Here is a 14,300-nt window from a genome sequence, read left to right as displayed (position 1 = left end):
ATTTTTTCCCATTTTAATGAATTTTTTCGCTATTATATAAGGGAAGTAACTCTCTAAAAATGTCTACGATGAGTCAACGATTTAAAAAAAAATTTACCATAATTTTTTTTTGCTATAACTCTCTAAAAATGCTTATATAGTTATTTCCCTTACAAACCTGAGCAACGCCGGGCGATACTGCTAGTAGTCTATAATTCTAAATGTGGTCTAGGTATGACACATATAACAATTATACTGCATAGTGGGAGAATAATTAGGCCTTTGAGTAGACTCTTGAAAGCAATGCAGACATTTGAAATTGCAATGGGATAGTAATTCAGACTCTGGACTCGAATCCACACCACACAAGTCGTTAATAAAAAAAAAATAAAAAAAAGAGCATTACCTGTGAGTGGAAGATTTTTCTTATATGAACCAGGATAGCCTCCACTAACGACGACAACACCAAGGACTTTGGATACTGAATCAAATTCTGGCATGGTATGTTGCAGTGTACCGTTGACGCAGGCAGTGCAGACTGTGAGAAGATCCGATTTGAGCAGAGGAAGGATGGACTGTAAAAATAGAAGAACATTTTCAAAACAATCTCAATTTAAATAACTAATTGTTTTGTTTTTTAACCCTATAGCATTCAGATTTCTCTGTCAAATGCTACGCTTATTTATTCACATTATTTTGAATTAATGATGTATTATGTCAGCTTCAAGATTTTGATGATGTGAATGTTTACTTTTAGAATGACATTAGAGAGTAGGCACAAGAGGCCAAATCTAGCCATTTCGAACACAAAACAGGTAGAATATTTGGGCCAGATGTGGCTGGTTTAAATATTTATATGAAGATACAGATGGTTGTTTGGGTAAGAAGATTGCTTGCTCTACAACCACATAGTTTCAGGTTCAGTCCTTCAGCATGGCTCCTTAGACAAGTATCTTAAGGCTATAAAAGTGAGTGAATTTGGGAGGAAGAAACTGTACAGAAACCTGTTGTATATTTCTTTTACTTGTTTCAGTAATTTGACTGCAGCCATGCTGGAGCACCACCTTTAGCCGAGCAAATCGACCCCAGGACTTATTCTTTGTAAGCCTAGTACTTATTTTATCGGTCTCTTTTGCTGAACTGCTAAGTGACAGGGACGTAAACACACCAGCATCAACTGTCAAGCGATGTTGGGGGGGACAAACACACACACACACACATATATATACATACATATACACAACAGGCTTCTTTTTCAGTTTCTGTCTACCAAATTCACTCACAAGGCTTTGGTCAGCCCAAGGCTATAGCAGAAGACACTTGCCCAAGGTGCCACGCAGTGGGACTGAACCCAGAACCATGTGGTTGGTAAGCAAGCTACTTACCACACAGTAACTCCTGTGCCTATATGTGTATATGATTGTGGGACTTAACTTTTATGGCTTTGCTTATCCCATCTAGGTGAAACGATGATATAATGTTTACACTGTGGATTTTAAGAGCTACAAAATAACAAAAAGTACCCCTTATTTGAAAATTGGGTAAGGGTTGGCAACAGGAAGCACATCTGGCTGTAAATTCCTGCCACAAATAATTCCGTCCAGCCTATGCTCGGAAGGAAAAACATACAATACACACACAAACACACATCACCAGTGTACATCACAAGCTCATAAACTGTGTCTGAACATTAAGCACTAAAGTAAATATGAATATAGGCACAGGTGTAGCTGTGTGGAAAGAAGTTTGCATCGCAACCACATGGTTTCTGGTCCAGTCTTACTACATGACAACTTGGGCAAGTGTCTTCTACTATTAATTTGGGTCAACCAAATGCCTTGTGAGTGGATCTGGTAGATGGAAACTGAAAGAAGCCCATCATATATATATATATATATATATATGATGGGCTTCTATATATATCACGTGACCGACCAGACCATCAGATGTTGCTACACATCGCTGGTCACAATGCGTTCGCATTGTTTTAGCCTTCGAATGACGCCACCCCGCTGGCTAAGCGAGCAGGCCAATATATATATATATATAGATAGATAGGTAAAGGATTATTAATTTAATAATTAATAAATTTTACCAAGTAGTTTTGGTATGGAAAAGAACCATATTCGGTAAAAACATACAAAAAGTTTTTTTATATATATATAATTATAACTATAACTAAGGGTTTAGCAACAAGTTGCTTCACTACAAGGGAGTATAACTCCAAACTTACAGGGAAAAATTCAATTTAGTATTAAATCAAATTTCACAATATAAATCATCATCCATCATCATCATCGTTTAACGTCCGTTCTCCATGCTAGCATGGGTTGGACGGTTCGACCGGGGATCTGGGAAGCCAGAAGGCTGCACCAGGCTCCGGTCTTATCTGGCAATGTTTCTACAGCTTAATGCCCTTGCTAACGCCAACCACTCCGTGAGTGTAGTGGGTGCTTTTTACGTGCCACCTGCACTGGTGCCAGGCAAGGCTGGCATCGGCCACGGTCGGATTGGTGCATTTTACGTGCCACCTGCATGGAAGCCAGTCGAGGCGGCACTGGCTTCGGCCACGATTCGGATGGTGCATTTTACGTGCTATCTGCACGGAAGCCAGTCGAGGCGGCACTGGCTTATATAAAATATATATATATATGAATGTGTGTCTTTTTGAAAATTGTTGTCTCCCACCACTGGACAACCAGAGTTGGTGTGTTTACATCCCTGTAACTTAGTGTTTTGGCAAAAGAGATTGACAGAATAAGTACCAGAATTTACAAAAAGATTATAAGTCAATTTGTTCGACTTAAATTCTTCAAGGTGGTGTTCTAGCATGGCCACAGTCTAATGACCGAAACAAGTAACATGAAATGGTAAAAGATAATTTCATAAGAAACTCATATTTAAACCTATTATGATTTGTGATTAGTGCAAAAAAATCTGACATACACTGATACAGTTTAGAAATGTCTTTGAAGCACTTTTAGAACATATGTGACTGACAATGGAGTTTATCAAAGTATTTCAAGTAACAAGAAGGAAAAAGGTTTTCTTTACCTGCGTCTCTGGGTCACCAAAACGGCAATTATATTCTAAAACTTTAGGCCCATCAGCTGTAAGCATTAAACCAGCATAAAGAACCCCTGAAAAGATGAAAACATGAGCGCTTACATTAGTTTGCTGAGTATAACACATGAAAAAGCATATAAAAAATGTGTGTATATATATATATATATAGTGTGTGCATATCATCATCATCGTTTAACGTCCATTTTCCATGCTAGCATGGGTTGGACGGTTCGACTAGGGTCTGGGAAGCCAGGAAGCTGCACCGGGCTCCAGTCTGATCTGGCAGTGTTTCTATGCCTGGATGTCCTTCCTAATGCCAACCACTCCATGAGTGTAGTGGGTGCTTTTTACGTGCCACTACCACAGGGGCCCAGAGGAGGCTGGCAACGGGCCACGATTGGTTGATGCTTTTTATGTGCCACCAGCATGGAAGCCAGTCAAGGCAGTGCTGGCATTGGCCATGTTCAGATGGTGCTTTTTATGTGCCATATATATATATATATATACGATAATGGTCCCAATACTGGATGAAACTAAAAAGTTTATGTGAACAAAAATTTTTTTTATAATTTTAAGCCCATGGAAATATATATATATACACACACACACATCTATATATGTGTGTGTGTGTAGATATATATATATATACGGTGCGATAGCTAAATTGTCACTGCATGGTAGCTGACATTTAGAAGGGTATCAAGCTGTAAAAATCACGCCAAAACTGATCTTGCCTGTGCAGGTGCCAAGTAAAAAGCACTCAGCCTACTCTGTAGGGTTGATGGTGTTAGGAAGGGCATCCAGCCATAAAAACTCTGTCAAAGCAGACACAAAAGCATGGTGCAGGCTCATGGTGCCTGGCCAGCTCCTGTCAAACCGTCCAACCCATGTCAGCATGGAAGGAAGACATTAAATAATGATATATATATGTCTCACTGTGTGATAAAATATAAAACTATATAGTTCCTACTATAGCCTTGAGCCAGCCAATGTCCTGTGAATGGAATTGGCAAATGGAAACTGCACAGAACCCAAATGTGTATGTGTGTGCTGACATTCCTTATTGTCTACCAATTGCTCTCTAATGCTGCCTCAAAATAAGTCACTATTTAACAAATGCTAATATAGAAAGATAGATGTAAAACAAATGAACCTATGTACATATGTATGCACGGATGAAGGAAAATCACATGCATGTTACATAAAGTACATGTAAACTCCAGCAAACCAAATCCATTTACTTATAAGCTTAAGAAAAAAAGAAAAGGTATATTTTACTATTCTCATCACATTGATTTAATCAGTGTGTAGGATGTCAGTAATTAAAAAGAAATTTTTAAAACAAGATTGAGTATTTGGTATTGTCAATCAGGCAAAAATGGCATGTTGCTTTCATTTTAGTGAAAAAGTCATACTGTAAAAAAGAGGTTTTGATCTCGAGACCTTTGGGTTACTGATCCAGTACATAAAAATGTTCTTCATCATTTTTTTTCTTTTTGATTTTCTATGCTTGCATGGGCGGGATGAGTCCCTCCACCACAGTCTCCTACCACTTGTCTTTCTTTCTTGTTTATGATGCTCAGCTTCCTGAATGGCCTTCACATTTGCCCACGTCCTCCTTGGTCTTCCTCTTCTACTATCTTTCTACATGAATCTCCTAGCACTTCTTCACCCATTATTACATGTCCATACTAGCATAGCCATCACCCTTGCACATCACAGATGCTTCCTCTTTTACCAAGTTTTTCTTTCAGTTCTTTCACTACTAAGCAGCACCATAGTTCATAGACTGGAAAGAGAATCCACATCTCATCATCAGGGATAATAGTTCCCCAAACTTTCTCCACCATGTTCTAATTCTGGCTGCTATGCTCTCAGTATATCCTTTTATTGTTGCTAATTAGGTTTCCTAAGTAACAGAAGCTCTCACCTAATATGAATCTATTATAAAGATTTTAATTTTTTTTTGTCAAAAAGGTACATTAACCCTTTAGCATTTAAACTGACCATATCCAGCCTAACTAAATATTCTACCTGTTTTATGTTAAAATTGGCTAGATCTGGCTTCTCACACCTACCCTACGATAGCAATCTAAAAATAAACAATGTTATCCTTGAAATCTCAAAGCCATGAGATAATGCATGACATATTCAAAACAATGTCAATAACTATTACATTTGACAGAATAATCTGAATGCTACAGGGAGTAAGTTGTCAGGTATTTACTTACCTACAAATGGCATTCCTTCTGATCTCAGTCCATCAACAGCTTTTTGTAGAACAGTCTCTTTAACAAGTTTAAGTTCAGACTCTGTAATCTGATACATTGAAACAAATTAAAGATGATGATTTGAAAAAAATAACACCAAAATTCAAATAAACATATATGCAAAAGAAAAAAAAAAACAACTCAATATCTAAATCTTATAATCATTGAAATATTTAAAATTTTATTTGGTTTATCACTTAAAATTTTATTTGGTTTTATTTGGTTTCGTAGATTTTAAGCAAAGAAAAGTCTAGTGAACTTGATTAGTGATTTAAACTGCTAAAATTCTAAGTCTTGTAATAAAAAAAGAAATATTTAATTGGTTTCCTGCTGTTGTTGCCTAGCTCATGGAATAATTTGATTCCAGCACCTAGTCTAATGAAATATTTGTTTGATGTAGTATTGCTATCATATAGTGCTGATCCTTTCTTTCTCATGCTACCTTCATAAAGCTTTGTTAATGAGTATTAAATATCTTTATCTAAGACAAAACATGAATATGGACAAGCCATCATTATTGTTAAACGTCCGTTTTCCATGTTGACATGGGCCGGACGGTTTGACTGAGGTCTGGAAAGCCAGCAGCTGTACCAGGCTCCAATCTGATCTGGCAATGTTTCTACAGCTGGATGCCCTTCCTAACGCCAACCACTCTGGGGGCTTTTTACGTGCCACCAGCACAGGAGCCAGTCAGACGGGCCTGTCATCAATCACATTTGAATAGTGCTCTTTATGTACCACCAGCATGGGAGTCAGTCAGGGGACATTGGCATCGACCATGTTTGGATGATGCATTTTACATGCCACTAGAATGGGGGCCAGTCAGGGGGAAGTGACCACAGATACGATTTTGGTTTTACTTGACTCAACAGGTCTTCTCAAGCATATCATATCGCCTAACAAAATTGATTTCAATTTATAAGAGAAATTTACAGTCATCATCATTTAACGTCCGTTTTCCATGCTAGCATGGGTTGGACGGTTTTGACTGAGGGCTGGCAACCAGATGGCTGCACCAGGCTCCAGTCTTGATCTGGCAGAGTTTCTACAGCTGGATGCATTTCCTAATGCCAACCACTCCGAGAGTGTAGTGGGTGCTTTTTATGTGCCACCTGCACGGGGCCAGTCAGGCGGTACTGGCAATGACCTCGCTCGAATTTTTTTACACGTGCCAGTGAAGCAACGTTGGTAACGATCACGCTCGAATGGTGCCCTTTTACGTGCCACGGGTACGGAAGCCAGTTGGCAACGATCACGCTCATTAAACCCTTTTGTTATTGTACTACTGTTGAACTATATTGCCCTTCAATTAATTTTGAAAATAAGGAATTAAGAAAAATTTATTTATCATTGCGAAGCTTGTATTTGGAAAAAATTAAGTTTCAATGGATTTAATTTTGATCACTTTAAAACAAGTAGATTGTATCCTACGACCATATCAGGTGAGTTGATATCAAAAAAGGACAAACAATACTGTAGCTCTATCAATCCAGTGGCACTGTCGATGAAGATGTAAATCTGATAACCATAACAACAAGTATCGCTTTAGTTTTGTCTTTTCATTATCATCAACCATCAGACATTACTTCTCGAGTCCTAGGACTCACAAGGTTGCTTACAATGTTTGCAAAACCCATAAGGAACCAAGATCACAACATATTCCCAGAATGGGATGCCAGTCCATCGCAAGGTTATTTGCTTACAGCTGAGTGGACTGGAGCAATGGGAAACAAAGTGTTTTGCTCGAGAACACAATGCACCACCTGATCTGGTAATTGAAATCGCAATCTTGTGATTGTGAGTGCAATACCTTAACCATTAGGCCATGCACCATCACTTTTGTCTTTTGTCACTGGTTTTAATTATCAAATGGTAAAGTCATGCCACATTTCTTTAATTATTTAAACCGGCCATTTAAATGCATCCAGTGTCACACAAATGGCACCTGTGCTGGTGGCACATAAAAGCACCCATTGCACTCTCAGAGTGGTTTGTATTAGGAAGGGTATCCAGCTGTAGAAAACCATGCCAAATCAGACTGGAGTCTGATGCAGTCTTCCAGCATGCCAGCCCAGTTAAACCGTCCAAACCATGCCAGCATGGACAACGGATGCTAAATGATGATGATGATATCTGGCCAAAATATTTTACCTGCTTTATGTTCAAACTAGCTAGATCCAGCTTCTCACACTTACCCTACAATGTCATTCTAAAAGTAAACAATCACATCATTGAAACCTCAAAGAGATGAGATAATGTATGATTAATTGAAAGCAATATCAATAAATAAACATTATATTTGACAGAATAACCTGAATGCTAAAGGGCGAATACAATGGTTATAATAAATCAAGAAACATACCTTTGGATAAGGACAGTAAGCACCCATTCCACCAGTATTGGGTCCAGAATCCCCATCTTTAAGACGTTTGTGGTCCTGAGCAGGAGGCATCATAGCAACAGTATTTCCATCTGTGAAAGCAAGACACTAAAAAGAGAAGAGATTTGAAAGAAAATAATACATTCAACATAAAATAATTATTCAAGATATGTATAAATTGTGGTATTATATCTAGTAATGTGTATACATTAATATATAAGTAAACCCAGCTGTTTGTCACATCACTTGTATGCAAACTCACATCAGCATATAAGTGATGCAAAATATTGCAACAGCTGTTAGTTGAAGGTTCCTATTGTGTGACAAAAATAAAAGTGCCTTGCTGTTTCAAATGAGGTTCCAGCTACATTTCTACTGTCTCCTTGCACTGCAAAAAGTAAGTCTCTATTCTTTCACTGGTTTCAGTCATTGGACTGTGACCATGCTGACTCACTACTTTCAATAATGTTTAGTCAGATATATCAATAACAAAAAGTGACGCAACTCAACAAATATACATACACATATATTAGGCCTTCCCATGGTTTCCTCTACCCAAAATCTCATCATAACGCACTTGTCAATTATGTATATATGAATAAAAATACATACTGTGGTGTGTCAAAAGTTTTGCAACATTTTGGTAACATATTTGCTTTATTCATCTAGTTACAACAAAAGCAGCCGAGCATTCAAAGTAGGGACCATTGTGGTGCATCGTCTGAAGCCACCTTCCTGTCAGTTCTTTGATCGCATACTAATGCCAGTTCTTCTCCTTTGAGGTGAAGGACTCCTTCACTGAAGTGTCCATCTCTCCTTGATTGATGAAGCATCGCAAGCACAAGAAGAGAGTTAGGGATCAGAACACGTAGTAATCTAAGGGAGATATTTTCCTGCAATCCCAAAAGGCAGAGGCAGTGTTAAGCAAGGGCCAGCTTCTGAAACAGCTTCACCAAACAAGGGCATTTTGAACACAAGTTGATGATTTATGTCTGGTGGAATTACAAGGGGACAATTCACTACAAGTTTGTTCTTACAAGTGGTTCAGATTGTCGAGGCAGATTTTGTATGTTCAGATTCCCTTCTTGTCACCAACTCAGACCCATTTCCAAGGAAGGTGATATTTTTCCATGGCCAGGCAAGCTTTGCAAATGAAGGACACTGGTTGTTTGATAGTGGTGTCCATTTACAACAATCATGTGATGTTGAGACAAAGAAGCACAAAGACCTACACCCTTGCATGTGCAGACATACACCGATAGATGGATGATACCTAAACAGATACCATATGCAAAGTAAAATCAGGATTGGCATTTATGAAGAAATATTTCATTGCGGGTTGTCTGGTTCTACAAATTTAAGACATTTTCAGAAAGTAAAGAAACAAAAACCTAAGTGCTGAACGTCCTTTAAAACATTAGACCCATGACTGTGTACTGTGAATAATTGGGGTTGGCACAAGCATGGCCATGTGGTTAAAGAGTTTGCTTCCCAACCATGTGACCTTGAGTTCAATCCCACTGTGTGACACTTTGGACAGGTGTCTTCTGCAGTAGACCCATGCTGACCTAAGTGTTGTTGGTGGATATGGTAGAAGGAAACTGAAAGAAGGCTGCTGTGTGTGTGTATACCCTTGTTTTGACATTATGTGATAGTTGTAAATGAGCATTACCATGATATACAACTGAGGTTGTTTGTTTCCAGTCTTCCATGAAAAATATGTCTGACCATGAGAAAATATTACCTTGCATGGAAACAGGTGAGGATTGGCAACAGGAAGGGCACCCAACCACAGAAAACTGCCTCAATAAAATTCATCTGACCCATGCAGGCATGCTAAAGTGAACATTAAAATGACAATGATGACGTTGCAATTTAGCTCCAGGTCCCTTCTGTACCAGAAATCACTATCTCATCTTCTAGTAGTGTCTCAAACTACATCATAAGATGATCCAAAGGAATTCATCTTTTTTTAAGGGTGAGATATGAATTTTGACAAATATTTCAAGCAGATCGAGTGATCACATAGAAGATCTCTTGCTGAATGGGGTCAAATCCTAGAGGATGTGCCAGTGGCACATAAAAAGCACCATCCGAACGTGGCCGATGCCAGCGCCGCCTTGACTGGCTTCCGTGCCGGTGGCACGTTAAAAGCACCAACCGATCGTGCCGATGCCAGACTCCCGACACCTGTGCCGGTGGAACGTAAAAAGCACCCACTACACTCGCAGAGTGATTGGCGTTAGGAAGGGCATCCAGCTGTAGAAACACTGCCAGATCAGACTGGAGCCTGGTGCAGCCCCTGGTCGAACCGTCCAACCTGTGCTAGTGCGGAAAACGGATGTTAAACGATGATGATGATATTATTTAACATTATGTTTAGGATTAAGGCAATTGAGCTGGCAGAATTGTTATCATGCTGGACAAAATGCTTCGTGGAATTTCATCTGTCTTTCCTCAGAGGTCAACTTTGCCTTTCATCCTTTGGGGTCAATAAAATAAGTACCAGTTGAGCACTAGGGTTGATTCAGTAGACTGAACCCCTCCCCTGAAATTGCTGGCCTTGTGCCAAAGTTTGAAATCAGTATTATGTTTAGAATAACTGTGTGTGTGTTGTTGTTGTTAAGCAACAAGACGGGCAAGGGTGATTAGGTGATGGTCTAGGGCTTAGGGGGCGGGAGACCCCAGACCTTGGGGGGAAAAAAAAAAGAATTTTGGTCGTCTTGTTGTATTTGGGGGCTCTTCGTTGACGCCCGACACCACTGGGAGGTGGCCCTCAAAGTCGCTGGAAATGGAGATCTCCAAGTCCAAATTCTTGAACGGCTGTGTGTGTGTGTGTGTGTGTGTGTATGGGTATCTTTGTAATTTAGACAGATATAAATCACAACAATGTCCTCTGTAGGGTTTGAAACCCATTGAACAGCATTACTTGCCACCTAATTACTGAACTTCATATGAAATTCACAGAGCATTAATGAATTGTTGACTTACAGACACTTCTTCTCCTTCAAGTAATTCTTCAATAATGACAGTCTCACCAGCGGCACCAAATATCTTGTCCTGAACAAAATAGTGAAAAATCTTCAGTGAATAGGATTAGGGGTGGGGTGGGGGAGTATGGTTGTAATAGAAAGGAAAGTACAGTTTTGATGAAGAGAGTTCAGCTGTAGTGGAGAGGAGAGAGTACAATTGCAGTTAAATGAAGAGAGTACAGCTGTGGTTGAGAGGAGAGAGTATAACTGCAGTGGAGATGGTTGGTATATAAGTAGGAAACATTAAGATAGGCATTGAGATAGGCGCAGGAGTGGCTGTGTGGTAAGTAGCTTGCTTACCAACCACATGGTTCTGGGTTCAGTCCCACTGCGTGGCACCTTGGTCAAATGTCTTCTGCCATAGCCCCGGGCTGACCAAAGCCTCGTAAGTGGATTTGATAGACGGAAACTGAAAGAAGCTCGTCGTATATATGTATATGTTTGTGTGTGTGTGTTTTTGTGTGTCTGTGTTTGTCCCCCCAACATCGCTTGACAATCGATGCTGGTGTGTTTATGTCCCCATAACTTATCAGTTTGGCAAAAGAGACCGATAGAATAAGTACTAGGCTTACAAAGAATAAGTCCTGGGGTCGATTTGCTCGACTAAAGGCGGTGCTCCAGCATGGCCGCAGTCAAATGACTGAAACAAGTAAAAGAGTAATAGGCAGATGGTGGAGTGAGCTATGAAGACAAGCAGAGTACTAGAGGGAAACAGAGAAATGAGTAAATTATGAAGAAGAGTAGAAAGAATACCAATGAGAAACATGAAGATTACCAGAGGATGAGTTTGAGATAAGAAGGTTACAAGAATTATGGGGATGGGTGAAGTGAAAGGAGAATGGGAAGAGCAGATATAGAAGAGTATGCAATCAAATACTGCACTTTTCAGCATATATGCTGATGTAGATAAAGTGTAAACAGGTAGTGCAAACATTCAAGCATCACTATCTTTCCAAATTCTGTTGCAGTTTCTCATGGAATTTCCAGTCTGCCAAAGCTGTCTTGGTGTATAAACTGACTTCCGATTTTTAGTAGTAAAGTTTGGTTTGAAAAATGTGACTTGCATGCTAGGAAATACAGTAGCGAGGGAGAGTGGAAAAAAACCAGTTTCAAACTTAGAGGAAAAGAGAAACAGGTGAAGCACAAAGAGAAGAAATATACAGGTAAAGTAACCAGGTAGTTATGGAAGAAAACGGAAGTATATAAAGAGCTGATAGTGGCAAGTGACGAATGGTGGAGATAAAGACTAGAGAAATTTTAGGTTGGTTAAATATGGCTACTTTACCTCAAGATTATCCTTAACTGATTGACAAGCTTCTTCCACTGATCTAGCGACAACCACTCCTTTGCCAGCAGCCAACCCACTTGCCTTCACCACTAATGCTTTATATGGAGCACTTTAGTAAACAAAGGAAAAACAAATTATATGTTGGTGTATTCAGTAAAATCAAATTCTGTATTTGCCAGCACATAAGACGCATCCCTATTTCACAGGTATATTTTGCGGAAAAAACAAATCTAGTATGTTACATCATACACTTACTGGAGTAAAGTATGAAACCATAAATTTATTACAAATAAACTACTTTATTGGACTATCAATTCTCAGTTTTATCTTCTTTCAGACCAACTGTTTAGTTGTTTATATTTTGGTCAAGAGAATTGTCATACAGGCTGTAAAACTGATATCATCATCATCATCATCGTTTAACGTCTGTTTTCCATGCTAGCACGGCTTGGATGGTTCGACCAGGGTCTGAGAAGCCAGGAGGCTGCACCAGGCTCGTCTGATCTGGCAGTGTTTCTACAGCTGGATGCCCTTCCTAACCACTCCATGAGTGTAGTGGGTGCTTTTTATGTGCCAGGGGAAGCTGGCAGCAGCCACGATTGGTTGGTACTTTCTACCAGCACGGAAGTCAGTCAAGGCGGCGCTAGCATTGGCCACGTTTGGATGGTGCTTTTTATGTGCCACCGGCACAGGTATCACAACTACAATTTCCATTTGATTTTTATTTTGATGTTGATATTTATGATGTAAATATAATACTATGTTTAGAATAAGTGTGTGTATATGGGTATGTGTTATTTAGACAGATATAAATCACAACAATGGCCTCTATAGGGTTAAGAAATATTCAAGTAAATCAGTTGGGTCTATCTCAAACAATGTCAGATTTTCCCGTGATGTGATCAGCGTGATGTGCATTTGATCAGGTGCCAGATGTGGCAGCCACTAAGCAGAAACCTCCATCATGTCAAATTTATTGCCCAGAATATTCTTAACTATCTCACAGATTATGCTAGTGGCATTGGCTATTTGATTTATAGTCAATCACATGTCATCCATCACCATGTGGTGAACATGATCAATGTTTTCATCCATGGTGGTAATCGCAGGACGTCCAGACCTTTGGTCATCTTCCCCTCCTAAATTCAGCTGCCTACTTTTAATCTGTTGGTAAAGCTGGAGTGTCATCCCCTAATGCAGCTACCATATCAGCATAAATGTCTTTTTGGGGGTAAACCTTTTTTCTGTAGGTACCTAATGCCAAATTATGTCCATTTTCTAGAAAAGTTTCTGTTAGTTACTTCTGAAGTCTTCTTTTAACAGTCAGTCTATCTGGAGAGTAACAAGGCAATTATTAATAGGGAAATGAAATTAATGCATGGAAGATTTCAAAGCTCTAGCATCACTACTTTATAGCCAGCTTATGAGCTTTTCAGTTCACTCTCATATGTATGAATGTGTGTATGAACCAAATTGTTTTGACTTCATACGATATTTGTAAACAAGTGTCACCATCATAAAAGTGATGTTGTTTCCCATTTTCTATGAAACATGTCTAGTCATCAAGAATAATTACCATGCTTGAAAACAAGCGAGGGTTGATAGCAGGAAGGACATCCAGTTGCAGAAAATCTGGTTCAATGAATTCCATCTGGCCCATGTAAGTTTGGAAAAGTGGGCATTAAAACAATAATGATGATGATGATAATGATAGATTTCAAATAACTACACCATTGCAGACATATGATAGGCACAGAGGATCCAGGCAAGATAGAAAAGAGCTAAGTAGATAATAGAAAAAAAAAACAAGCATGATATATATGAATAGAAGACTTACTGAAAAACCATACCAGTAAGTAAAAAGTAAAAATAAATATTAAATCAATGATAACTATGGGATACATGTGAGAAAAGTGAGCAACTCACCTTCGAATGTGTTCACAGGCCTCATCTGCCTTGGTGAATGTCTTGAAACGAGCAGTTGGAATATCATGACGAATCATGAAATTCTTTGCAAATTCTTTGCTAGCTTCAATTTGAGCTGCTTTAGCACTGGGGCCAAAACATTCAATTCCTTCAGAAAAAAAAAAAAGATATATATCAATATGGAACAAACAGTTGACGAAGAAAAAAAAAATTCATGAAAAAATAATTTGTGAAGATACCATTGACTCTGTTATTAGCTAGTGTAACAATTTAAAAATGATAACAACAGAATCAATAATATAGGCAATTGCAGGCCCAAAATAAGCATCACACACACACATATGTATATATATATATAT

The 14,300-nt window shown here is 38.9% G+C and overlaps 1 protein-coding gene across 3 annotated transcripts in view; it reads right to left on the bottom strand.

The window, feature by feature from the left end:
• Window positions 1-14,300, bottom strand: part of LOC115209602 (trifunctional purine biosynthetic protein adenosine-3) — a 57,435-nt gene that overhangs the window by 34,940 nt on the left and 8,195 nt on the right. For all 3 annotated transcript variants that reach the window (XM_029778042.2, XM_036501471.1, XM_036501470.1), the window contains exons 4-10: window positions 13,942-14,089; window positions 12,013-12,124; window positions 10,687-10,755; window positions 7,678-7,803; window positions 5,277-5,364; window positions 3,034-3,119; window positions 386-554 (exon numbers count right to left, since the gene is read on the bottom strand). In XM_029778042.2, coding sequence (XP_029633902.1) covers window positions 386-554; window positions 3,034-3,119; window positions 5,277-5,364; window positions 7,678-7,803; window positions 10,687-10,755; window positions 12,013-12,124; window positions 13,942-14,089 — 798 coding nt within the window. The remainder of the gene's footprint in view (window positions 1-385; window positions 555-3,033; window positions 3,120-5,276; window positions 5,365-7,677; window positions 7,804-10,686; window positions 10,756-12,012; window positions 12,125-13,941; window positions 14,090-14,300) is intronic.

The sequence above is a fragment of the Octopus sinensis genome, linkage group LG3 (assembly GCF_006345805.1).
Source record: "Octopus sinensis linkage group LG3, ASM634580v1, whole genome shotgun sequence".
NCBI classification, from domain to species: Eukaryota; Metazoa; Mollusca; class Cephalopoda; order Octopoda; family Octopodidae; genus Octopus; species Octopus sinensis.
This window is presented reverse-complemented; position numbering and strand designations above follow the sequence as displayed.